The sequence below is a fragment of the Stylophora pistillata genome, chromosome 8 (genome assembly GCF_964205215.1).
Source record: "Stylophora pistillata chromosome 8, jaStyPist1.2, whole genome shotgun sequence".
NCBI classification, from domain to species: Eukaryota; Metazoa; Cnidaria; class Anthozoa; order Scleractinia; family Pocilloporidae; genus Stylophora; species Stylophora pistillata.
Genome location: NC_142526.1, coordinates 2,440,034 through 2,467,500, shown reverse-complemented (window position 1 = coordinate 2,467,500; position 27,467 = coordinate 2,440,034). Strand labels below are relative to the sequence as shown.

The window sequence follows — 27,467 nt, the reverse complement described above, 5'->3', positions numbered from 1 at the left end:
AACTGCAGGCAGAACTCTTTCGGCCTTCTGGGCCTCATCGGTGCAGTGCTGATGCAAGGATGGGGGAGAACCGATCTGGTCACCCCAAAGGATCCCACATTTGTGGTATCGTCTAAGCCATGCCAGAGTGCTCAAACTAGGAAAGTCTATATACGTGTGAGGAAGTAGCCGTTACCGTTGAATAGTGCTCAATACAAATGCGCAGAGCTTAATACAGTAGGTGGCGATCAAACAAGACGACACATGGATTCTGTTGCTCGGAGTTTCGTGCTTACGCACTCATCATTAAATCTGTCTGACGAGTGCGTAGGCACGAAACTCCGAGTAACAGAAACCATGTGTCGTCTTGTTTGATCGCTACCTACTATATATAAAATGACGTTATTCATAAACTGACCATCAGCTAAAAAGTGCTCAATGGGTTTACCAGAGCGTTGAATAGATATGTAGACTTGAATTAGGTCAAAACCATTTCCATATATCTGGCCACATCTTGCATCTTGCATTGTATCATCGCAATTTACATTTTGGAATCTCTGTAGTTTTCTTTAGTGAAATCCTTGCTCTGAGGCTGCGAACAACTTCTATTCGTCTCTTGCCTCAGAAGGCATGTACATTGGTTGGTAAATTTCATACATAGAATGACAATTGTGGTTGTTCGATTTATCGTAAATCAGCTAAGTGTGTAACCAATTACGCATTATTTTCCAGATCGAAAGGAAGAAGATCCACCATATGAAGCTGGCAGAGAATGTCGTCTACACCATACCAGTTAGTGACGCCTCCGTCATGAAAGTTAAAGGAAAATTATTGAGCGAAAACGGAGAGATAATTTTGGAGATGGGAGAGATGAACGTGCACCTTTTAACAGTGAGTAATCGTTACTGAAATAAATTTTGTGTCAAGAATTTCTCAATAGATAACTATGCATATCTACCTCTCCAAAAAATCCAATGTTACCACTCAAGATTCTGAATGGTGACTTTAAATAGCCAAGTATTTCCACAAAAATTAAGCTTGAAAAATACCCACACGAAGGCATCAAGAGTGTTGCAGATGTTCCAGGAAACTGTTGTGAACCCATTACACTCTAATATCAATATGCATATTCTCGATACTGTTCTCTATACCTTTCATATGGTAATGATTAAGAGAATTTGTTTAACAATCAAGAGCCTCTTTAGTTGGTTATGATTTCCTTTATAAGATGTTTTAAACTCGCATTTCACCTACCTTTAGCAAAGCAGGGAAGTTTTACGGCACTTGCTCACCAGAAGCTTATCACTAGGTGTTGTGGCTGTGTATAAATTCTACCTCTACTCTGTGTTAACTATTTTGAAATTTATTTTTCTTTAGTTTCAAAATGGTGAGGCACGAGTTGGGCAAGAGCACGAGTTTAATGACGAGTTTAATGACGAGCCAGTTAAACAAGATGTAGCTATCTGAGGTCAGCTTGAACTAGTTTATAGTAAGTTTCTTTTTTCTTTTTTATTTTATTTTATTTCTGTACCGCCTGGAGTGAAGCTTTAGATACTGTATATAGTTTTATTCGAGATAGTTTCTTATTCTATTTTTCTTTTCACGTCAGCTTTTTTTAGCTATAATTTTGCTGGTGCCGAGTCTGATGCTATTGAGAAAATGCTGTTGTCCTCGCTCGTTTGCTTTAAGCTCGGCACATGTGAAATTCGATGTTTAAAACGGGCTTAACTGTAACATTTTGTTTCGTCAGCGGAACGCAATCTGTATTTAAGAATCTTAGGTACATCTTTGAGGTGGAAGAGCAGGTGGCCGGTATGTAAAACATTACATTTGTTTCGATATAATCCTTTTTCTTTTAACTCTAAAAGTGTCAAAGAAAGGCAAAGTCGTCGAGATTTAGCTTCATCCATTCTCAAATAATATGGAAAATTGATTTTGAACTTGTAACGGTCTTTCTCTGAGACATTGACGAGTGGACAGTTGGTTTGTTGGAGGTGAATTTTTCTCTCTCTATTTATTATCGCAGCTAAAGAATTCCTTCTTTCGTGGTATTTCATTCTTGGGTTGTGACTAAATATTTCTTGTTTCGATGAGAAAAGAACAACCATAGATGTACAAGTCGCTTTAGAATTGTGTGTGATACAGTTGAGTAAAGGCCGCTTTAAAAAAAATACGTTACTTATAGCGTAACAGAAAAAGGTACCTTGTTGCAAATATTTTTAAGAAAGACAAATGCGTAAATTTACTAACATAATGATGTATGTGTTTTATTTTTAGATTTCTTGCTTGAATTGCTTGAATTGCTTAGTATTGTTTTGGATATCGATTGTGTTTTTATACAGCCATTCGTTATTAGATTTTGGCTTGAAAAAAGAAGTCAGAAATTAATGCAAAAGCACTACGTAATGATTTTTTTCATGGAAAACTAACTTTTCATGCAATGAAATCATAAATGCATATCGCTATAAATGGTTTGAATTAAGCCCGGAAGTAACATTTGATGGTGACGTGTTGTCTTGATCGTCCGAGTAAGTGTTGTCCTGAGAAGGACTGGTGTCGGTAGTAGTGATTGACGTTTCGCGGAACAACCAGAGCGGACGTCATCATCATCGGTTGGTTGTAGAAAACGTTTGATTTTCTAGAGTTAAGGATCAAGATTCCATTGGGAAATAACAAAGTATCTTGTTACTGCACGTGTTGCTTTACTCAAAGGGGCTGGACATGCCGAGCCGATTGTAATCATAAAGCGGGGTACGTTTCCAAATAAAACGCTATTCTGTGTCGGTAGGGGATAATTTGGTTTTATGAACTGAGTTTTATGATGTAATTTGGCCACCGTGAAGAGTTTTAGAGCTGACCTTTCGAGAGGTTACCCTTCCTCAGGACGAAAAACACACGACCAAAAGTGTAACACGCTTTTTATTCTCTGGATGGGACACATTATTATTATTATTATTATTATTATTATTATTGTTATATTATTATCATTCAACTCAAAGTCCATAGTTAACCCTCTGGAAAATTTTCATTTGGTCATCTAAACTTACCAAGTCATCTGCCGCGAGTGGAATAAATTTCGAAAGTTCTTTCTGATACTCGTTAGGCTGTGAAGCCCGGCATATCTTGGGTTATCTGGTCCACGGAAATTATTGAATTTGTTCATAAATGTATGTGCAATAAATGGTATTTAAAACAGTAGATGGTGACGCATTTATCATCGCTGGTTAACTGAATTTTGATGCCATATTCAACAGATACCCGTGCCTGATAAAAAATAGTCCTGAGCTCTGCCTAAAGGTTGCCTACTTCTACCAAGTAAGTCACGAAGCGGCATGGTAGAAGCAAAATTATAACGACACATGCACAGGAAAAAAAAAAAAGAAAGCTTAGCAAAAAGGAAAATAAACAAAGAAAAAAAAAACAAAAAACACAAAAGAACCAAAAAAAAAAAAAAAAAAAGAAAAAAAAATATGTTCTCTCGGATTCCTAAGAGGAAACTATGATTTGTTTTGAAATAGCTTTAAGACAATTTCTGAGTTATCGAGTGCGATAGAACACTATGTTAAAAATTTGAATCGACATTAGAAACTGGGAAAACATACATCAATGGTCCGTGTTAGTTGAGAATGGGTGTCATCGATGATCGCATAGGTTAAAGCGAAAACAATTAAAAATCTTTTCTACAGACTGGTGGTTTTTTTGCTTAACTTTAAGCTGTGTTACAGTTCAGTATTCATACCGGCATAATATTAAAATGCTCGTAAACCTGAAAACTTAATTTTTTTGCATTTAAAACGATTTAACTTAGCTTTTAATGGAATAATTTCCATTTTTGGCATTTGTCATCTTTTATTCAACCACCGCATCTGATTTTTAGTAAATCTCATCTAGGAAATAGTAGCTTGCGATCGTTTGTTCCTTTTCATCTTTCGTGACAACTGATTATAAAATGTGTGACTGCTGTCACGTGTCGCCAACTCAAATCACACTCCAAAAAGTTAAAAAGAGCTGAAATTTCAACATCAGAATGCACTATGGAAAGGGATTTAACTTGCAAGGTAGAAGTGAGAAGTTAGAAGTGATACTGACTTGAGAATAATTATACTCCTACTTGCTAGCTTAACTATAAATACTGTGACTTGTTCAAAGCGAATGATTCAGCAAATCCTTATAATGACAAGCGCTGTTTGTCATATTGATGAGAGATGCAAGTAGCGTAATATCCTTAGTAGGCATCAAACGTCTTACAAGTATATATTTTAGTGAAATTTTCAGCGAGCAACCGTGGACGATAATCCGACTCTTGTACGTTGGATCAGCAATGATCTAATCGGCCCAAAATAACGAATATAGATATAAAGGCAAGACCGATACAACGTAGATAAGTTTTAAGACGAAGCACGTTGGTCGGTCTCTATATTTATCGGTCTTGCCTCTATATTTATATTTTAGTGTATCCGTTTATGCAGTGGGTGTGTAAAGTATTCAGGGATAAGAAAAAAAGAAGTACAAAAAAAAAAATAAAAAAAACCTGGTATCACATCATAAATAATTACGTAGCCTTTTTTCCTTGATAACTATCACGGTATTTTTTTTTTTTTTTTTTTTTTTTGCCTTCATTCACCTCCCTTCTCTTTGTTATTAGTCATTAATTAGTGTCTTTATTAAAGACTTGCTTAATTCTCCCATATTGGTTCTCGCTTCGTTAGAATGTCCCAAAATGGGACAGTATTGAATCACACCTGAATCAAATTAGCGTCTTCCATATTGAAAAGGAAATTTTTCTAGTCTATTCTTAGATTTAGCAGTACCTTTAGGATACGTTAAATGTTGCTGTACTGTATTTTTAAATGTGAGATTGAATGTACAGTAGTTTTAAGTAAAATAACTTCGTCTTTATAATAATAAATAAAAAAGTGTATCTTGTTTGTCGTTTGAAGTGATGAGTGGATACGTCTTCCTTTTCTTTGAAAGTTTCGGTGGAGATTATTATTAACTCCCTTCACTTCAAGAAGAGAGGAATGATAAAGTTTTGGATAAGGGAAAAGTCCGGAGACTATGGGGATGGGGGGGAGGGGGGGGAAGTTTCTAAAGAAAGTTGGGCTGCGTCGGTGTGGCAAAATATATAAGTGGGTTGATATGATATTAAAAGCCATCGCAAATAAAAAAAAGAAGCTGAAGTTTCAAACGTTAGTCATTCGTCTATAAGGACATAAAAATGGAATTTATTGTCCAAAAAGAGCACTGTTAGCTAAAATCAGTGTCAACAATAGGACAACAGCGTTTGGAATCGGACACAAGAGTCTAAAATTGGTCATTACTGTATAATATCGAACATCAGTGTCTAAAATTGAACAACAGTGTATGTAACCGGCCCTTAGTGTCTGAAATCGGACACTAGTGACTTGAATTGCATCTAAGACACTATTATCTGAAAGTGGACATTCATGTCTAAAACTGCATTTAAGACACTTATGAAAAGGTGCGGCGTGTTGAGTTTTACGAATAGAATCTGTTCTGTTTTCTTTAGAATTTTATGTCAAAATGAAAGGTAACCATCCTTATTTCAACATTTCCCAGAAAATCCTTCCGTTTTACTGTTATAGTCTTTGTCGTTGTCGTTGTCATTATCATTGTTATTATATCACTGTTGTCATTGTTTAACACCCCAGCTCTTTTTCAGCACACCTTTATTGTTTCGAAATTGCTTTGCTGAGTTAGCCGAATAACTGTAACTTTAATTTAGAAACGCGGAATTGTGAGAGCTTTGAGGGGTACTGATTTACCTTACCTAGAATATAAAGCAAGCCGGCAACATATGATCGAGTTTAACTCCAACCTCATGTTTAATTTCGTACCAAATGCTCGCAAATTCTACAAGCGGATAAAATTTCGGGAAACTAAACTACTTGTATTAGACTCATGAGAGGTTACATAAGACAGTTTGCTTAAATGAAATTGAAAGAGTCGCCACAGAAACTTACGACCTTAACATCATGTAAAAAAGAACGAAATTATTAATACCATAATATGAATTGCGCTATAAAGCTCTACGGTTGCCTTAATAAACTGCAATTTATTGGAGAGCCCTTAATTAACTTAATGTTTACCAAGGGGTGTAAATTTTGTCAACTCGGCTGACTTCAGCATGATTGTCTTTTCTCGGAGATACTCTTTTAAAAAACTTGCTAAGCCAGTGTCCTCAAAATAATGTGAACCGTTTTCTCTACCCGCTATTTAAACTGTTATGTCGACCGCGTGCAAATACAGCCTAAATTTCCCTAAAGGACGCCCGAGGATAACATCTTGTTTGATCGCTAACTGTTAGCGTTTCCCCAGAGGAAAGGTGACACTGGGAAGCGTGGGTTTGTCGAACTAGTTCCATGTTGATAAACTCTCTCAGTTCTTTTACGAACTGAAATCAGTCACGTTAGCACTGGATCCTGCAAAAAAGAGATAAGTTCTAGTTTAGGGTTAGAGGGAAGCACACCTTCATTAAGAATGACGTTTGTTCATTTCATGACTATACTCTGATAACGCCACACAACGAACACAACTAGGCATGTTAAGAACTTTTTTACATCTAGTATACGACCGATTTTTTCAATTAACCACATCCCGTGCCAGGAAGTTTAAAGAAGGTAACATTTTCTTTCTTGTTGACTAAGATGTTCCGTCGCACATGGGAGAATCTTTTTAAAGTAATAATGTTTTATAGTAAAAGGGCTAGTGCGTGCAAAGTTCTACGGGTCATATGATGTAGGAAATTATCCTTTTCAAATACTGGATATTGCTTTATTAAGTATCACCAAAAAAACAAACAAACAAACAAACAAAAAAAAAAAAATAACGGGATTCTTACTTAATTTTTTTAACGTTTAATGTTGTATCGGTGGGCCTCATTTGACGTAGTCTGCGGTTGTCAAACGAAACCGGTTGGAAAATGAAAGAAATATTCGCGATATGTATACTAAGATTTATTTCTTACTTTGAAAGCGTCTCTGGAGCCTCGATTCAGTGTGGGACCCAAGCAGCGAAAAATATATTTCAGCTGGCTGGTCTTTCCTAGTCATAAAGCGAGAATTTGAAAGTCGGTAGATCGACTATACTTTAGAGACTTATTCCTAAGATTAAAAATATCATAACCACTATGTAAATGTACAGTAGCTATACAACTATGAATATAAAAACAAACGCAGCATCAGTAATGTACGTATTAGCAACGGTTGAATCAATAAGTGGTTGATGTAATAAATTGTTAAAAAGCGTTAGACATACCACATTAGATTACACAATTACAAATATCACTTTATTTCCTTCCTCCCCTGAATTACAAAGACAACTTACCGTGTGGAGGTTTCATCGGAGCATTCTTATGTTTCTTTGGCTGCTTGATTCCTAAGCCTCTTTTCTGAAAAACAAAGGTATTTGAGGTTCTTCAATTCAATTCAATTCGATTCAACAGTAAATAACTGGCCCACAGTTTCCAACTCCAATTTGTACTTTTTGGTTGTTTTTTAAACGTAAATATATGTAAAGCTTGACGGCTCGACTAAAATTGGATCCCTAATCAAGCTAATCATTTGATTAATATCATAATGTCATTATTGTTATTGTTATTATAATTACCATAATAAGCGTCATCACCATTGTCATTATTATCATATTTATTGATAATTTTTGTAAGCATCATTATCATCACGAAGAACAACCCGGAAAACTTGATTGGAGCCTGAAATTTTCATGAAACAGTCTTTGTCGAATTGAGACTGATGAGTAGCATAGAAGATCTTCTGTTAGCAAGAATACGTACGTAGGATTTGGATTGTAATCTCTTTCAATTATCATTATTTTTATCATCATCATTATTATTACCATACTGAGTATTATCTTATTATTGTCATTATCCTCTTGATTTTTTTTTTTTTTTAATATCTTGCTTTTGATTTACCTGCTCGAAAAAAGCCACCATCTCGGTATTGGCGCTGTCATGGTCATGTGTCACTGTTATTTCGCAAAAGAACTGCTGCTTGGTTCGATCGACGTGACTTACATCAAAAACACAGAGGGGGAAATTTGCTGAGTTTTCAGGTGAATTCCAGGCATCTCTTGTACTTATCGCCTAAAATACAGACACAAAAACGGAAAAATAAATTCCTTAAGCTTTTGAATTAAACTGCTATAAACTTGTCGCCAACCTACGGAGCACAGAAAAGTTAATCCGGGAATTATTCGGTGCAATTACGATCGTCTGATTATCTTTTATACCAGTTTTATATTACATGCTAGCTCAATTTTTTTCATCCTCGATACGCCTTACTTTGTAAAACGCTCCTTTGTTCAAATAGTTCTATACTTATAGCAGAGCACTCGAGAACGCATCCGCGCTAGCAGAGATGTCAGCTCACCTTCACGTTATTTCCTTTTATTTGCCATCCTGGATCCATATCTGTAAACTCAATTGTAATGCTTTCCTTGCTGTTGGACACAAATAGGCCTGAGAGAGTTGTCAGCAGTCTGTTTCCTTTTTCTGCTTCTTTCTTGCAAACAGCCTGTTATCAAAGGAAAAAATAATAATAAACAAAATGTATAAAAATTTGATGCATAACTGACGAATGGATAAACGAAGACATTATTATGAATATTATTGCACGACATTTAGGTAGAAATCACAGGCAGTTCTTCATGAAATAAAAATTGGGAGAAAGAATCTGATCTCGGTAAATATAAATTAGTATGTAGCTGTAGAGCGCTCTTTCGTTTGTTTCCATGTTTGTTTTTGTAATTTGTACCGTCTTAGTTCAGTTTAGAAACTGAATCCTCCTTCTGCTGAGCTCTTGGATTATGACCAACTAACGTTTTAATTGCGCCATCTCGCTGACTGCAATCAAAGTTGTTCCGGCTTCCTATTTCAATCTCATCTTATATCATAATTAGTATTATTATTTTATTATCATTATTATGGATACATGCTTTTTGTTACCTTAAACGCCATTGCTGAATCATCTATCAAATATACTCGAATCTTCCAGTCGCAGCCTTGAGTGGGCTCTTTTCCAAAGATTGTCATTTGCATTCGTTTCTGGTCATCTTTTCTCGGAACTCCAAAAGCAGCAACCTCGAGATTTTTCCTCAAGACGGGCAACGTCAACTCAATATCGTTGTGACATCTCTCTACCTTTGCATCGGGGTAGACCTCCATGACATTTCGCCAGTTTCTCTTCTTCTTACGTTGATTAGAATGTGGCCGGCATTTGACTAAGATGTCCCAGGAATTTCCCTCAGCCACCAAACAGCAGTGTTCGATCAAAATGGGCTGCGGAGGAAGGGCTCCATTTTTGAAGACTTTGTAGCAACCGCTGACTATAAAAGAACGGGAGCCACGGTTTTGGAACCTTACTCCTATTGTAGGGAGACAAATCCAATCAATGTTGCATTTAACTCAGGAAAAACTGAAAAAGTTTGTTATGATTAATGATACTTAAAGTAAAACTTCCAGCTGATTTATTTTGGACAGAATTTTGTGATATATCTTCAGTAGATTTTTTCTTAATTTGCTTAAAATAGTCAGTACAGCCTGTAATTGATTAACGATATTCCAAACTCTTCACAGAAGTTAAATTTTTTCTATTTGCGGATGAGACGAAAATGCTTTAAGCTTATAGACATCCTAAGTCCCTCGAGGAAACCGTCATTTAACAAAGAGCTGAAAAATGTATGTGAATGGCTGCATGAAAACAAGCTGACACTTAACATTAAAAAATCAAACTTTGTTATCTTTGGACCTCCACAGCAATCGCTAAATTATGAGATTAAACTCAAAAGCTATAAATAACAGCACCAATATATCGTCGGGCCTAGAATGTAAGGAATGTATTAAATTCCTAGGTGTTCTGATTGACGACCATCTGTCCTGGAAATACCACGTAGACTATATTACCGTGAAGATTAGTGAAATTGTTGGAGTAATAGCTCGTCTAAGACACTTCGTTCCTTTCTCTACTTTGATGCTTCAAACAGTTCTACTCCAGACGCTATCTCTGAAGAATTTGTGAGGACCAGCTCGGTTCATTCATATAATACGAGCGTTTCATCTTATAGCAAATATCATACTAAATTTTCACGTCTGAATTAACAGCGGAATTCTTTTTTCAGCTTTGGCGCGAAAGCGTGGAAGTGTCTCCCATCTCAATTATGTAGTCTACCAAAACTGGCGTTCACGAAATCAATTCGCAAAGCTCTATTCGCAGCTCTAGAAGGCGAAGACGATTATATTGAGGCACCTAATTTATTATCCAAAATTAATTTATATTTAACATAACTTTTTGTAACTATTCATGTCTTCGCCTGCCGTGTTTAGTTTAGATTGTTTAATTTACTAAGCTACCTATCACACCAATCAATCCTATAACCATGTTTATCTCTGGATGCTAATTATTGTATAACTCTGTTATTGTTCATAGTCTGTTATTTGAAGCTTACAAATTGATTTATTCTCTTCTTTTTCTTTTTTCTTCCTGCACAACTCGCCTTGACTAGCGTACGGTATATGCGAGTTGTACATGTTCTTCTTTCAATTGTAAAAACATTAATAAAGTTTGTTTGTTTGTTTTGTTTGTTGTACAGATCCCTCATCCTCTCGATTACCACAACGAAAGTAAAAGTTAGAAAAAAATGAAAAAAAAAAAAAAACCTAAAATGTTAATGGAAATGAAAACAGGGTTTGAAAGACTGAAGCACTAATTTAGTTTTACTTTGACATCCTCCTAAAGGTACCGTAACTAAGAATTACTTCTTATTGAAGACTGGGACAAGAATTATGAGTACTTAAATTTGGGGAAAACGCTCATGTTTCAGTCGCGAAGTTGTGCGTGACACTTTGCTATCGGTCTTCAGAGCAATTCTCCGAGAAAGTGAAGCAAAGTTGGAAATCAAAATTTTGTAATTGAATTTTCACAGTCTATAAAGCAATCTTTTTGCTTTTGGGTGTGGCTATTATGATCATGCCGTTCAATTTTCACCCAAGCTTCAGTTCAGCTTTATTTACTTTGACTTTCTTTTTAGATTTATGTTATGATGCATATTCTCAGCATTTGTTTAAAAAAACTATGGTTTAACTCGTGTATGATACATTGTTGTTGCGTTGTTTCTAAGTCTGTTTGCATCAAGGTACTGGATATGCCTGAACGCATACATGTTTACAAGGGTTTTTTTTATGTAAATCACGACGAAGCAAGCTCGCTTGATATTTGTCAACATCACCGAGATCGTCTGGGGATCTACTGGAGGGGCCGGTGCAAAAAAATATCAAGTACAGTTTCGTAAAAGACCAATCCCAGTATATCAAGAGGAGGCAGGAAAACTCATTCCCGTAGCACCCAAACTAACTTTTCCACCCTGTTCTCATTTTCCCGGGGTTTGAGATTGCTCAACGTTTAATTTTTACTTGATACTTCGGTTTTTCGGTTTTCGTTGTTTTGTTCGGGGGGGGGGGGGCGGCTTTCTTCACCATTGCCATTGTAAAACAACGCCATGACAAGAGAATATCATTTCACTTACATCCAGTCATCCAGTGTCACAATCCATTACATTGTGTTACATCCGGTCAGCAGTCGTGCTTCTCGAACTTCCGGCCTACCCCTTCAGTTTATTCCCCATTCTAGGCTTATCGACTGTCTGACTCGATTTTAGCCAAAGACGTTACATTGGATTGCTCAAAGGCAAAATTTGCTTTGTAAATTGATCTCGAAACATTAAATTTGCTTCCTGGTTGGATTGAATTTAGGTGCTTGACAGCAGAAATCGCAAGTATTACGACCATGTTTTGACCTTGTCAACTATTCTTTGTCATGTGTATGCGGGCTACTTGTATCATCATCTCTGGTCTGAAATACGGCAAACTGGACATTCGATGGGAATAACCGTTAGATTAGAGTCTGCGTTAGATTTGGTCAAGAAAATGGAGCGAGCGAAGGAGAGACACTGGTGAGAACCACGCGACGAAAGAATCCTGAAGAATTTCCCAAAACCTTCAAGGTAGGTTTTGTATCAAGTTATATTTCATCAAATTCGTTGGCCAAAACCTTATCAACTAAATGTAGATAATAGACAAGATGATCAAAGATACTTTTGAAGCTGAGTTTGTCTCTCTAAAGCCTGTTTGAGCCAAACACTAGGGCCCACAAAATTACAAATTTTTCAATTTTTTGCAATTTGTCCCAAGTGTCTTCAGCACCCATGGCCAGAATATAATTTTCCCCAAATTGATTTTATAATATTTACAAACTTCAATATCTGTGTAATCTCTGCTGATAATTTGGCTGATGGTGGAAAGAGTACTTTCGGAGAAATTACGAATATGGTTGTGCTTGTTTTTCCTGCTTGTCTAAATGCCAGCTGACAGGAAACATAGTAAGACGAGCATTTTCTTCTTGTTTATAAAACCCAAAATATTTTAACGGCAAATTATATAAACTGGGAGAATGGCTCTACCATCTGTATGAATTTTATTTGAATTGGTTAGCGTGCATCCGAGAACCAGACTTGTTTACTTTTACTTTTTGAGAGTGGAACTTTTGCTCAAAACATGTTCCTGAGGCCGACGTCATCTAGTGCGGTTATCATGGAAACGATACATCTGCCAATCCAAATATGGTTGTCTTTGTTTATCCCCTAAGGTAACCTACCTCCACTCAAAAATTGAAGGGGGTTAAAAGTTTTCATTTCCAACTTGGCTTCACTTTCTCGGAGAACTGCTCTTAAGAGTGTAGGAAATATGGTGCAAGGTGTAATCAGTACGTTGTTGCAGTGTGAATATGTAGGCTGAAATTATTACAGGATGGAATATTTGAATAAAGTGACTATTGATGGTTAACGACTTTTCGTTTGCACAAATGGAATTTTCGGCGTTCGAGTGAATGCCAATTAGCCGGAAATGAAATATTTCTGCGGCACAGGAGCAGTGGTTACCGGGGCAGTTGAAGTGCAGCATGAGTAGAATGGGGTGCTATAAAAGGAATGCTTATCACGTAGGAAAGCATTCTAGGCCGACATCTCCTCTTGCTCACGTTATTTACTTATTTATTTATTTTATTTTTTCTTTTTAGTATACATATGAGTTACTAGCTTGTTTGCGTTTCCTATAACTATTTAGAGTTTTTCGTGCTTTGTTGGAATACATGTTTAGTAAATTAGGGCAAAGGCCTTCCAGTCGTGTAGCCTTCGTGGGATGGGCTTTTCAGAGCATGAGCCATGGATCGTACTCAGATTTCCTGCCGAGCTCTTTTTTTTTTTTTTTTTTTTCCCTATTGGGTTTTTTTTCCCGCAGGTTTTTTCTAGCCTCTGTTCTGAAAGTATTCTTTGTAAACTGTCGTTCAGCTCTGTTCTAGTTTTTCCACCACATGTTTGAATTTGACAGAGGTTGTTTTAAAACGTGTTGTTATATGTGTGCGGTGCTCGGCCGAAACAGCCAAAATAAACCTAAAGGTTTTTCTAATTCCGTTGTACAGCGTAGTGGAGCCGAAATCACCCATTATTGTTATTAATGTGTTGTAGCCTGTCTTAAATATGCAGGGTATTAAGCCTGCAAAATTAGGTAAAGGACATGTAGTAAAGAATTATGATCGAAAACGCCTTGCTGCAATTTGCCTAAAATGTCTGTTACTCGATCGAAGGGAATAATTTATTCAGTATCGATTTTGCTCCCTTAATTTGCATAATTGTGATATAATTACTTACCAGGACGCATTCTTGGTTTCGTTCGTTTTCCGATGCAAGGCGTCAAGGTATGAAACCGTGAACATCTCTTTCCCTGCTCTTCAGTGTTTCTAAAATGCTTACGAAGCGCGTTCCATCCAATGTGCACTTTCACTTTATTATGAGTAAACAACACCAAGGGGGTTCCCCTGCTGGGAAAACGTTTTGCCAAGGAAGCATATCTCCCAAAACAACCCTATCAGCGTTTTTTCGTCGTCAAGAACGCTTCCTACAGCATTTTTCATATTTCGATCTCATACTTGAATAACATTACATAGCTAGCTCTGCACTCGGTTTGCATGTAAACAAAAGTAGGTCGAGAACAAAATTTAGACAGTTTAATACATGTATAAGCATAGAAAACCCCACTTTCCGTTCTTGTCTCCTTTTTCCTTTCATCATCTTATCTCGTATTCCCTGGTTGAACAAAAATAAAATACGTCATACAATGGAAGAATAAGAGCCAAATGATGGGGTTTATCCCTTTTCAAATTGATAGTGCAGCGTTGCACATTTGTGACAGGGAAGCGCATATTGTAACGCTAATTAGGCATAATTTAAGTTTCGACTCGAAGTAACGTGCGTAGCGAAAAAGCAAATCGATGAGATAAGTAAATGGTGAGGAAAGATGAGAACTCTACGGTGACTAAGTTTGTTCAAATCGTTTATTAGCGTGAAAAAGTAGGAAAAAACTAAATTTCAGGGTTGGAAACGACTTTAAACGATCGAAAGTGAAAGTGTTTGGGAATCCTGGTGTTCGGTTACTGATGGTCTCATAAGCGTAGGAAAGCTTTTGCAAGGTACAAGGTTCAGCTTCTTTCACACGTCTACAGTACAAGGTACAACTCATCCTCGAGCATATAAGGAGCCACGTCGCTCAACTGAAAGCATCTTACTTTTGAGGACCCGGGTAAGAGCATAGACACTGATCACGTCTTTAAAAGGCTCGCGGAACATAGTAAATAAATAACGTCGCACACTAGTGGAAAGAGGTAGAGCTCCGCTAAGAAGCTAAAATGATTGAAGACAGAGAGCCCTTTATCTCTGAGAAAGGATAATTCCGGTGAGTAACCGAGTGTAGATATTGTTTCCTTAAGGCGATGTTTGGTGTCTAAGAAAGAGCCCATCGTCATCGATAGGGGCTTGCAGAGACTTCACGCATTCTTGTAATCGCAAGTGGTCAGCCAAGTAACCTACGTAGACCACGAAATTAGACCAAGATAACTTAGAGGCGATAGCGGGTTGAAAGCGAATGAAAATAAACGGGAATACTGCGATACTGCTTCAGTTCGAGGGGGTGCAGTTTTATGCAGAAATTCCCTTTGAAATAATCTAATATGTTAACTCAAAATTCCTTGCAGTTGTCTACAATCACACATTGCTGTACATCAGAAGGAGTGGACACAAATTTTTATTACATGTGTGGGACCTGTTCAGTGCGTTCAGAGCTTCAGAAGAAAGAAACTTATTTAGTCACGATCAAATTGATGGTCGTATGTATTGCTTGGCCAGACTAACAGAGAACAATTCGAATCGGGGTTTAAATATCGACGTCAAAGGTAACTTGAGCGTTTCTGTAAAATATTGAAATAAGTTTTGTGACTAGCAGGTACTTAATTTACATCACGACAAAGCTACATGTATGACAGTTTGGTCACGCTCCTTGTCAATTAAGCGAACATTTGTTCTAAGTAGGCGTCGGAGGTAATTTTACATTTCAAAATTACACTACCTCCTGATTCGTTGAGATAGATGTGTCTGCTTATCCTAGTGCTAAGCAGATTTTTTAAATCTGGTGTGCGAATTCCGGTTCAGGGATGTTCATGCTTCGTTGTCGTGACGAATTTGACCTAAAGCAAAACGTTCTCTTGATCTGCCCTCTCCGACACACGAAAAAAGTACCTATTTCTTCCTCCATCAAATGGCCCGCATATTGGCCACAAGAATTCTACTTAAAACTGTTAACTATAAAAGAAAGGGTACTGTAACAGTTGCTTCGTATACTTCAGCTAGTAAAAATATTTCAGTGTATTGCTTAATTTGTATAATCCCCAGATACAGCCAGTCATACATCATGGAGATGATCTGTACTGTAAAATGAGTTTTGGTATTTCGTTTGTAAATGATAACATTTTTATGATAAGTGTGACCTGCGGATTTATAAGATGTCGTGCACCATGTACTCATAATCATCTATAAATAGCTGATTCGATCATATTAACACGTAAATACTCCTCACACTCTTTGCTTTTGTCCATTGGTTAGAAGCTAGCAACGAAGTAACATCAACTACAGCATCTATCCGGTTGAACACAACTGGCCGCAAGGATCCATCATGTCAAATTCATTTGACACTCCTTTGCGAACTCAACAGTCATATACTGAAGACGAACTATACGGATTACATGTGTTTAGCTACAGAAGACTAACCACAAATGGCGGTACAGGGCCACGTAAACAGCTCATTGTGTTTATCACCAGGGCCTCGGAGGATTCTGGGCAGTTAGATAAACTGCAGGTGAGGACTTGGGATTTTTACAATGATTATTGGATAATCTTGTCTGTTGTTTATGAATACGGTGGACCATCAGTGAAATGACGGTAGGGGTAAAGTAGGGAGTAGGGGGTCAGGATATTGGGGATGCAAGGGAGACGCAACTCATTTTTTTCGCTTTTTGCTTGTTTTTTTTTGCTTGTTTTTTTGTTTTGTTTTTGTTTTGTTGTTTTTTCCTTATATCCTAGGCAAAAAACTTTAAATACCCGGGGTGGGTTACCTCTCGGCACAACAGCATTAGCAACTGAAATTCATCAACTTTGCAATAATGGCAAACTTTTTTCTTTTTGAGCAGAAGCAGCTTGATCAAGGCATGATCAATGTTCGGTCTGTTTATTCAAACAGTTTCCGTTGGAGGAAAAGTGAAGGCACCAAGCTTCTTGCACAATTAATATTGGGAGATTTCCAAGCTGAAAAGCAGGTAAAGCCCTTTGTCTAGAGTCGTTGGTCTTCGTTTATGTTGTGGATGACCTTTCAGATCCCCAATAATTAATTAATAATTAATAATTAATAATTAATGATCATAAATTAATTTTCCTATCCAGCGCGAAACGAGGAGAAGCCTAAAACATTGTGATAATAAGTGCATTACTGATCCTGACCAACCCTTTGGTGTGTTCTTTCCAGGTCGATCGACACAAAATTGATGAAATGAAGCTTGCCGAGAATTTAATTTTCACCATGCCTGAGAGTGATGCGTCCTTCATAACAATGGAGGCGACACTTATGAATGAGAGCCGAGACATCATTTTGCAAACTGGAGAGTTGAACCTACAGCTGTCAATTGTAAGTTTAATTTCAAATTAGTCCATGATCTTCACCTTTGCACTTATCAAAAAAATTACCCCAGTAAATTTCCGCCGGGTTTCACTTGACTGTGATCTCTCAGATCATTAATGGTTGCCTAACATATATTGAAGAAATCTTCAAGGAAATCCAAGTTACGATGACTGTACAATATTCAGAGGCGGATCCAGGGGAGAAACTGAGGGGATTGCAACCCCCCTCCCCCCCCCCCTTTGAGCAGCATTTGTTTCGTGTTATTTTGTTTGGTTCTTCCTAAAATAATAAACGAAATTGTTCTTTACGAAGTTGTTTCACTTCCACCGGGCCCCCCTAAGGGCTCACGCCAGAGGTACGGAGCCGTCACTCGACTTCCACACCACTGGCGTTAAAGGTTATTTCAATACTGTATAGCCCCCAACCCCCCCCCCCGCTTCCCCACCCCGTTCAGAAATTCCTGGATCCACTCCTGATGTTCGCGCCAATGATGTTTGCTGAATGCCTTGCATGATGCATAATACCTTTCTTATCCATTTTGTTTTAGTTTCAAGGTGAAACACGCCCCGGCGTGGAAAATGAGCATGAGGGAACTCAACCCATCGAAATGGAAGCATAATGCTGTATTCATAAAGATGATGTTTTTAGTTATTTTCTTTATCTTCTATTATATTTGGAAGGAACTCACAACGTTCGACTAGGGATAAAATTAGTACCAGTGATTAAATGATTTCGAGTGCAAGTTGGAGTAAATGAGCAAGAGTAATTGTTTTCCACAAAAAAAAATGACCAATGGGTGACACATTTGCGCAAGCGCGTGAGGCGTGTGTAATTTGTAGTCTTAATTAGTGAAAAAAAAAAAAAAAAAAAAAAGAATACGAGTAGTTGTTCATTCCAAGTTGCGCATTCCAAGTTGCGCAATACGAATTGAGTGAACGGGAAAAAAAAAAAGAAAAAAAAAATGACATGAAAACAAATAACTTGCGTGTAAAACCAACTTAATTGGTAGAGCGCTGCACTAGTATCGCAGAGGTCAGTGGTTCGAGTCCCGTACAGGCCTGACTTTTTTTTTTTTTTTTTTCAGGTCTGATTTTTTTCAGGTCTGATTTTCGCTATTGCATATATAGCGCTATCTACTGCGAGGATCGTGCATCATACATAAAACCAACTTACTTCAACATAAGATTCTTTTTTTTATTTTTCATTTTTTTAGTAAAAAAAATAATTGCTTGTAGGCAAGTAATTTTCTAAATATGTTTTAATGTTTTATATTTTTTTAACCTGTAAAATGTTCGAAAAACTTGCGTTGTCCTTCTTACAGGAAACCTACATTTCTTTTAGTGTATATTATAAATACTAGAAACAAGTCGGTAGTAATGGCCACCCTACCTGCTTGAACCAGGCCTTCACCATTCATGATCAAAATTCATACTCTCATATCCATACCGACCTTATATTACTCCTAACGATTTTAACCTGATGAACGTTTCTTTTTTCTCCTTTGTTATAAATGAGGATTAAAACTGGAATACAAGCATCGAGAAAAAATACTCCGTGTTTCGTCCAATTCACCAAGTAAGTGTCATCCCTGTTTTAAAGGAACTCGTTCATTTACTCTCTGAAAGGAAACATGCATGCTTTCATGATCGATCCGCAAGAGAAATACCGAAACAAATTCTCATGCACTGTAAAGAGTACAACCTTCAGGCGAGACAACGGAGAGGGTTACTCACAGTGAAAAAACCAAAATAATTCTCGAGGCTGTTGTCTAAAACATCAGAACTGGCTAGAACAAAAGTTTCGCCACGATTTTTGTCCCGTGAATACGACAAAAGGAAGGAAGCTCCTTGTCGAGTAAAACATAATCGCACAAGCATTTCCTTTGTTTTCTCGTTTCGAGTGTCTCGAAAATCAATCCGAGCCTCGATCCTCGAGGGGTTTTCGAGAAATCAAGGAGTTTCTAGGGGCTCTCAACTTACTCTTGCACAGTCCTGTAGTAAGTGTTCAGCTAATGTGAACGAAATACTCCACTCCAAGTTCTTTTGGGTCTAGCCTTTAGTAGGTAGAAAGTAAACTGCGCCAACTTCGTTGTACATATTCTGATGAACATACTGAATATTTGAGGCTAAAGGAAAAGTTAGCGGTAAAATTTTTAAGGAGTTTTTTTTTAGTTGAATTAACTTAATTGTACCGAAATTGTTGCTGTAACAATTATTTTACTTGGTGGACACCAGGAAGGTTGAAGAGGACATAATGTTAACAACTGCGAGGGTACATTATTTAATGCAAATGTACAGTATACATCAGTAAGACCTTTTCGTCATATTTAAAGCTATTTAAGTCGGGGCAATCGTGTCTAACACAACCCTGACTCTTAATGTAAAGGTAGCTCTACATATTTGTCAATTATGACGTCGAAGCATAAAATTCGTTAAAGAAAAGACAGAGGTAAAAAGGAAGGTGCTCTTCGGGAAATGAAAAGTTTATGGTAAGTTTTCGTTATCACAAAAAATTACAATGGTACATGGCGCTTCTACGCTAATTTGAAGAGGAAAAAGAAATTCAATTAATTTCTAAGGTGAGATGAATTTCTTCATGGGTGGGAAAATTCCCAAATTCATATTGCAGGATTTTGCCATCGTAAACACTTGCTATCTTTTTAGACATCACATGTGTCATATACATTGTGTAGTGAAATAGATAAGACTATCATATAAATGTAGCTGGCAGCGCATGTTGTTAATAAAGAAAGCGCTTTAAACAGGGAATGCATAAACAAAAGGGGTATTCAGGGAAAATTTTTAAATCAAGTTAAATTGCATTCATTTGATCTGATGTAGTGAACAGTGCTACAGAATAACATTGTACATACATTTAAGAGCTACGTTTAGGTTGTTGAATCGATTCCAGCAACACACACATTGAGCTTTGCCTTCTGTTTAGTCAAAATTGATTACTGACTTCGTGTTACAGAAAACGTGCATCACAGAAAAGTGTGTTTGGCACTGAATTTGTTACTTGTTCATTCAGTGTTAAATGTATAAGCTCAACAGGATTTATCAATAAAATAAAATCAATGTCATTCCCTATGGTGATGTTGTTTGAATGTGTTTCCCTTAATTTTAGTATACATAGATTATGTATGGGTTACAGAGAACTACACGTACATGTTTAGAATAATAACTGAGTGCCAAAAGTAATTCCGAATTGCTTTGTTTTTTCTTTACTTCACTCTGTGAATGGTCCACAAAACTCCCGCCACTCTCTCGACCAATCAGATGTTAAACTAAACCCAATCACAATTTGGTCACCCGGCGTGTTTTCCCGCGCTTTAGGCACTTGGTTGTTTTTACTTAAAGTTCCCATTGTCTCGTAAAGGTATTTCCTTTCTCCTGATTAGCTGTTGTGATTATTTTGGTGATGGCTTAACGACACTAAATCGAAAAGTGTCCTTTTGTTCACTTGGGGTGAGTTACATGTAGCTTTAATAGAAAGGGGACATTAGTTAGAGCTTGAAGTAGATGGGTTGCTCACTGGAGTGAGGAAGTAATTTTTTTCACGGAAAAACAATTCTCGTGCAGTTCGCAATTTTCAATTGCACGAAAAACCAAAAGGACTTGCAACCATATCAAATACTTTTCAAAGCTTTTCTTCCAACCACAGAACATGTATAAATATATATAGAAAATACATCAAGCTCTACATTTCTCCACACTGTGATATAACCACAGGTAACTTGGGTCTGTTGTTGGGTCCTGTGGGAACATTCTAGAGGATGATAAAGGACAAAGATAATAAGGGATATTAATCATTAGACTGAGCGACCTAAGTTCTATTTGGCAAGACAGAGAAAGGCTACACTTTGTTTCCACGAGATCTACAAGCAAAATAAAATAAGTTAATTTATATATTACAATATCCAGGAAGATTTATCCAGGAGAGTGGTAAGAAGGTATAACACTGACTAAGCCTTCATTTAATAGCAAAATGGTCTAGTGAAAATCAAGAACTGCTGACTTCTTTCACACGGACTACAAATTACACTGTGTACAGTTAACAGGACACTGGAATGGGATTTAGGTGATGAAGTGCATGGAATAAAATTTAGCAAAAATTTTGAGCTGGGAAATGAGATTTATTTCCTTCCTCTTCCCCTTCATCCTTTCAGGAAACTCTAAAATGTAAATGCAAGTCAAGTAAACTCGCAAAACTGTACAAAAACAGAAAATGTACCTAAAAGACACAAAATAAACAGTACCTCTATTTTTCTCATCACTAACAGTCCATCAATAACTTTCCCTGATATCAAAACAAAACTGGCTTTAAGATGCATTCTAAACTTTAAAACTACAAGGCTGAATACTAATTTCCTTACAGTTGTATAAACTTATGTGTAGTTAGAATATTGCTCCTTTAAAACCAACATTCCATCCATAGTTTTTTTTTTTGGAACACACAGTAGAATATGCAGCTGCATGAACAAAAGAAAACCTCCAATTCCTAGTTTACATTGTGTGTCATTCACTTTCTAACTATAACACAATGACTCTAAGAAATACACCTCTGTCAATGCGGAGGAACATGTGCAGATATCACACTCATAAACTGATATAAATGACACTATGTTCATTAATAAAACAGGAAAAAAGAACTTAATTTATGACATTGACCATCTAGAGATTCATATGTTTGTATTACATAATTACTTAAACATACCAAATACAACATGCTTCCCATCCAGAAAATCACACTTAGCACAAGTGACAAAGAACTGCAAGAAATTTTTTGGTGTATGACAAAATGCAAAGACAATGGTCTCCATTTACAGTTACTGTAGCTAGAAAATGTGCTCAGATAATTGTCTGTACACATTCTATGTTCTAAGAAGGGCACAGTTCTCAGAGAGAATTAGCTAGATGAAAACTGAGATGCACTCTATCAGAAGTATTCGACTGATAATTACTAAAATGCACCAAAACACAGCCTTACTTGTGATGCAAGTGTTAAAAAAGGCCTTTTTTAAAGAAAGGGAATTCTAATCTGCTTACAATTCTATGCTTACCTGACAGCCATTTGTGTTTGGACCACTGTTGGCCTAAAAATAAAGTTGGATCATTTAAATTAAGGAAGTCAAGAATGGACAGAGCTAGAAAACAAAGTACAATTGTGATCATCAGTGTAACACATTTGTATACAGTGTGTGACTGGATTAAAAGTTAATTAATTTTGATTTATATCAGGAACCTCTCATTCCTTGTCATGCACTTCTGAACATTTTTTCAAACTAAGATAGAGTTCATTTTAGATGAACTGATATTATAATTACTGCCACTGCTCATGGCTGCCAATTCCACATCCTGATTGCCATTATTATGAGTGAATATGTACTATGTTATCATAATCATAGTACTCAATAATTTTGGTTTTATTTGTTAGTTGATTAATATATAAATTAGCCACTGTAATGCTTTCAAAGCTAACGTTTTGAGCATAATAGCCCCTTGTCGGACCAAATGGAGGAACATGAATTAAGCAGTATTATCATTGCTATCATTACTATTGAAGTATTGCTAAAATAAATGCACAGAAAGCAAGATGCTGTTTATATCTCAGTCAATGAACTCCTGCAGAATCATATAAACTTGTTGAAACACACTTACCATTGAGAGGAGGCCTGGTGAATCATGTTTTATCTTGAAATTTTCATCAGGGTATGCAACCTCCCCATAAATACTAAAAACTCCTGTGCCATCACCCTTAAGTAAAAAATAATGTGCGTGACAAAATGGAATGCATATAGAACACGTGTGAGAATGAAAGGACAGACAACTGCAGGACAAAGCGAATTGCCCCCTAAATAATAAATGTCTCTCTACAAGCCTGATCTACAAGGCCAACGTCACAATGAACAACGACCCCAGTGGAAAATACTTCATAGGTCTCACAGAGGGTACATTTAAATGCCGCTACACCCAACACACGCTTCCTTTCCGCGACCTTAAGTACTCCAACTCCACCAAACTATCAAAACACATCTGGGAAACAGCAAAAAAACCTACTTGATTCACTGGCCTATTCTCTGCCACGCTCCTGCCTACTGTAACAAAACTAAGAAATGTAATCTGTGCCTCACAGAAAAAGTCTGCATCCTTCAAGCTGACAAAAATACTTTACTCAACATGAAATCTGAACTAGTTTCCAAATGCTGCCACGAAAACAAATTCTACCTATCGAACTTTAAAACTTAGCTTTTATTCACTTTCAGTAGAATTACGTGTCACTAATTATAGGAACTAATTTTCACACTGCCTAATTATAGGAATTAAGTTTCACACCGCATAAATAGCACTCTGTATATAAAAAAATTTAGGTATATCTTTCATTGGAATAACCACCGTCTGATGATTGCGAAAGCATGAAACTACATGTACGAGTCACGGAAACTTTGTTTCGTTGTTGACTTTACTATTTCTAGAACACATGTGATATATGCATCTATGACCTTGAACAGAACTTTTTACAACCCTTGCATGCTGAGAGAGTAGGGGGTTGCCATGTATCTGGCAAAAATATCCTCACAATCGGTATATGTAACTACACTATACTGTAGGGACTGGCTACAAACATTTGATGCTGATAATTTTCTCACTTCATAAATGATTGTTTCTTTTAAAAGCTCTGAGTAAGTGACACAGATTCAGGATCCAAGCATTACCCAGCACTTACTTTGACAAAGTCACCACCTTGGATCATGAAGTCTTTTATAACCCTGCAAATTAAAAGCAAAGTCTTAAAGAAGCAATTAAAGTATAGAGAAGTATCATTGGCTAGTGCAATATCCAGGGTGTATACCAACACCAAAATTATTGCATTTTTGAGTACATGTAGTACAGACATTCAATGTTTTGTTCTTAAATTCTGAAAAAAAATTAAAAAAAATAAAAGTTGACTTTGTAAATTACCAACTTTAACAATTCTTCATGTAATTAAAATTATAACACACCTGTGAAAGGAAGCTCCTTTGTATCCTTGAGGTATTCCGTCTTTTCTATGAAAAAAAGGACAAAATGGGAGTAGTTATTAAGAGAAAAGAAGATTTCTGAAATTTATTTGTATATGGAATTTACCTTTTTGTAGAACTGAAAATCAGAGCCTATATGCACTCAACTTTTTGATCAATCAATCAGAGAGACATTGCTTAGAGTACAATGTGTGCAGTATTTCCAGTTATTTCTTAAAATTAATTCAAGTGAAGCAGAGGAATAGTCTCTAAACATTGTTTTACCTGTATTCTCCTGTACACAGTTGTCTGAAAATAATAATAATAATAAAAAAAAAATTAAATAAGTATAAGGACTTTCGCCAAAAAATATTGTGGAGAACTTTTTTGACTGAATGTCCTTGGAGCACTTTTTCAACTGAATGTCTAGTGCAGAATGAACAGCACATTCTTGGAATCTACCATGTTGTGACTGAACAATTGGACACTGATTAGTTTTTATAAAAACTGTTTCTCTTATTTGTAAAGGTATCTTCTGCTTCAACTTAGGATTTGCATAAATCGAGGACAAAAGAACTTGGTCAGTCAACAAAATTTTATACAGACATATAATCCAATTAATTTCAAAGAAGGGGGAGTAAGTACATTTACAAACATGTTAGGAGAGGCATTAGAAGCTTAATTTTTATTTAATCAGACAAGAGTCAAAGCCTTTGTACAGCCAACAGTCACCCCTACCTAAGAAAAAAATTGGGAAGGGCCCCTTCCTGATTTTGTTAAGGGTAGAGGGTAGGCTGTATGCAAGCTATTGTACATCAGGCATTTTAAAGTTTCAAACATCTTGCTTTCCATGAGACCCATTTAAAATTTCTGTATGAATTTGTGCTATTTTCAAGCTGTTTCCTCTTTCCAAAAACAAGTAAAGACACAAAACTCATCAGAGTAAAGGCTATTTAACTTAAAAATGCTCAGACTATGCCACATATTTCTGTAATTAAAGCTGCATAAGTCATTTCTACTACTTGACTGTACTGTTCTGTGATCATGTTGAGGGATTGCAGGACAGTGCCAGGGCAAGAAACTTCTTTTTCTTCTTCCATGCAAGAGCTTAGGAGCAGTGGATTCTCTTCCATCAAAGTATAGGGAAACTCGAAATCTACTCCAAGACAATAATTAATTAACCACCTCATATTTTCTGCTGTTTTTGGTACAACATCTGCAAACAGCTCCATTTTCATTCTTCCTACCTCCTACAATTTGGAATAAAAGGAATGATCACAAAATAATAAATATTGGAATGGTATCAAACCTATATCAAAAACTCCATTTTCCAAATAGAAAAATTAATAATTTAAAAAGGAATTATTGAGCTTTTCAAGGTAAAGAAAATTTTCTTAAGAAGAAGTGATTTAGAAAAACATTTAATGGTAAAAAAATTGTTAAAAAATACTTCTTAAACCATTAATATGATACATTTTAAAAAGGGCTGAAAAAAAACTGGTAGACAGGTTGATGTCAACTTTAACATAATGCCATAATCAAGTCAAAAAGAATGATAAACTAAAATAACAATAGGCACTGACTGAAACATTTCAAAATGAATAAAAACTATAAAAAAATGCAGTAAAATACTTTTAAAACCATTAAGGTACATTTAAAAAAAGGCTTAAAAAAAGCTAGCCAATGATGAGTAACATAATGCCATTATCAAGTAAAAAAGAATGATAATTATAACAGAACCAAAGGAAAGCCTCCCGGTTAGCTCAGTGAGTTAGAGCACCAGATTGTGATGTGTGGGAGGTTGAGGGTTTGAGCCCCAGCTGGACCAATACTCATGGTCTTAAAATAACTGAGGAGAATTTGCTACCTTTCTAGAACAAGAAATGGATAGATATTCTAGTCTTCTCGAATAAGGATGAATAAACCATAGACCCCGGCTCCTGCAGGGTTAGGGGTAGGAGATGTTAATTTCCCGTGCACGAGATTACTGTGTGGTGGATGTCCTCCCCTGGGGTGGGATGGGTGGGAATTATATCAGCTGAAGATGGGCTGTACTGCCCTTTGTAAATTAAACATTTAGATTTAGATTTAGAAAGCAAACCCTCTGATTGGTCAATTCAGCGTCCATCATTTGCCTATGCGTGTATGCTGCTGACATGAGCAAATGCAAAGACTAGTTGTCTGTGCATGCTTGTTTTTTTCTAGTCAAGTAAGATTTGTTAAATAAAAGAAAACTCTCTTGCTACAATGTATCAATGTTATGTCATAGAACAAATAGTAAATGCCACAGTGTACGCTATTGAGTTATGTATGCACCTGGGGGGTTTGCTAAGTACTCAAGAAACTAGAGTTGCTCTTGGCTATCACCTTGCCTGACTCTTATGCTTCTAATGTGCTTGGCAATCTCCCACGTGCATACATAACTCAATAGTGACACTGGTGTTTACCATTTGCTAAGTTTAAGAGGCATTAAATACTAAAATAACAACAGAGACTGATTAAAACCTTAAAACAATAAACAACTTTAGAAAAAAAAACAACAACAACAACAACAAACAAAAAGTTTTGCACCATGAAATCTGCTTGCACGCTCAACTTCGGTTTGAGTTTCTTGATAAATAGCATTTCAAGATTATTATTTAGAATTAAAATCGTCATAAAATACTTAACACCATTAAGATTTGTTTTATCATTCTTTTTCACTCGATAATGGCTTACGTATACGTCGAAATGGGTTTAGAAGACTACAGTATTAATAGCAATTTTTTATCATCAAAAGATTATTTTTAGGAGAATGAATTTTGATTGAGAAACACCAAATTTAGACTACTGCGTTAATAATGGCTGAAACACTTGATTCGCACATCAGTTGTGCATTCCTCTAGATATACAGCACTTGGACAGCTTGGAGAGCAATAGAGTAGCTTACAGTATGTAAGCTGCTCTCAACTTGAGCAACTCTTACTCATCTTTCAAGCTCTCTAAATTTCCAGTTGCTTCCTAAATCTGGATTCGCCCCCAGCTACGCCTCAATAAACTCTCACGCATCCTTCGTGCTCTCCAAATTTCCTGTGTGCACCATATTTTCACATCTTACGTACTTCCCAAACTTTCCGCGTGCTTAAACATGCAACTGTATCCCAATAAACCACTGGTTTGTAAGTCCTGCACTCGGCCATGATGACCATCAGAAGGAAAAAATAACAAATATAAAATCGAAGTAACATTACCTGTCCTCCTATGGATATATCAAAGAAAACAACTGGATTTGAGGGATTTGAAGCACCCGTTGAAGACGATGCAGCCGCCATCTTTGAAATGAACTAGGAGGAATGGGGAAGAATGCCTGCTTCCCTAGTCTCCAGTCTTTTGCAAAGCAAACATTATCCCCACTAGGGC

General features: G+C 36.6%; 4 protein-coding genes across 6 annotated transcripts in view; 2 read left to right on the top strand and 2 right to left on the bottom strand.

Moving 5' to 3' along the window:
• The window catches only part of LOC111325774 (uncharacterized), an 11,862-nt gene extending 6,955 nt beyond the window's left edge, over positions 1-4,907 (top strand). The window contains exons 4-5 of the mRNA XM_022929666.2: positions 712-870; positions 1,357-4,907. Coding sequence (XP_022785401.1) covers positions 712-870; positions 1,357-1,446 — 249 coding nt within the window. The 3' untranslated portion in view covers positions 1,447-4,907. The remainder of the gene's footprint in view (positions 1-711; positions 871-1,356) is intronic.
• Positions 4,908-5,803: 896 nt separating this feature from the next.
• Positions 5,804-13,843, bottom strand: LOC111325770 (netrin receptor UNC5D). Of its 2 annotated transcripts, XM_088729259.1 has the most exons (7): positions 13,717-13,840; positions 8,963-9,384; positions 8,388-8,531; positions 7,931-8,101; positions 7,327-7,390; positions 6,968-7,044; positions 5,804-6,422 (listed from the first exon to the last, which is right to left on the bottom strand). In XM_088729259.1, exons 1-7 carry the CDS (start codon positions 13,724-13,726, stop codon positions 6,405-6,407), a joined length of 906 nt encoding a protein of 301 aa, XP_088585385.1. In that variant the 5' UTR covers positions 13,727-13,840; the 3' UTR covers positions 5,804-6,404. The 2 variants fall into 2 exon arrangements, with proteins under 2 accessions (XP_088585385.1, XP_088585386.1); XM_088729260.1 differs by lacking the exon at positions 6,968-7,044 and having other exon boundaries at positions 13,717-13,843.
• A 422-nt stretch (positions 13,844-14,265) lies between these two features.
• Positions 14,266-20,157, top strand: LOC111319739 (uncharacterized). Of its 2 annotated transcripts, none has more exons than XM_022922481.2 (6): positions 14,266-14,644; positions 15,096-15,293; positions 16,000-16,252; positions 16,584-16,709; positions 16,916-17,074; positions 17,616-20,157. In XM_022922481.2, the coding sequence occupies exons 3-6, from the start codon at positions 16,070-16,072 to the stop codon at positions 17,685-17,687; spliced, it is 540 nt and encodes a 179-aa protein (XP_022778216.1). In that variant the 5' UTR covers positions 14,266-14,644; positions 15,096-15,293; positions 16,000-16,069; the 3' UTR covers positions 17,688-20,157. The 2 variants fall into 2 exon arrangements, with proteins under 2 accessions (XP_022778216.1, XP_022778215.1); XM_022922480.2 differs by having other exon boundaries at positions 14,266-14,797.
• On the bottom strand, positions 17,920-27,400 carry LOC111325773 (peptidyl-prolyl cis-trans isomerase H). Its single transcript, XM_022929665.2, has 10 exons — positions 27,299-27,400; positions 25,254-25,318; positions 24,354-24,377; positions 24,072-24,116; positions 23,795-23,837; positions 22,729-22,824; positions 22,131-22,163; positions 21,785-21,839; positions 21,327-21,367; positions 17,920-20,836 (listed from the first exon to the last, which is right to left on the bottom strand). The coding sequence occupies exons 1-10, from the start codon at positions 27,377-27,379 to the stop codon at positions 20,768-20,770; spliced, it is 552 nt and encodes a 183-aa protein (XP_022785400.1). The 5' UTR covers positions 27,380-27,400; the 3' UTR covers positions 17,920-20,767.
• Positions 27,401-27,467: the final 67 nt, after the last annotated feature.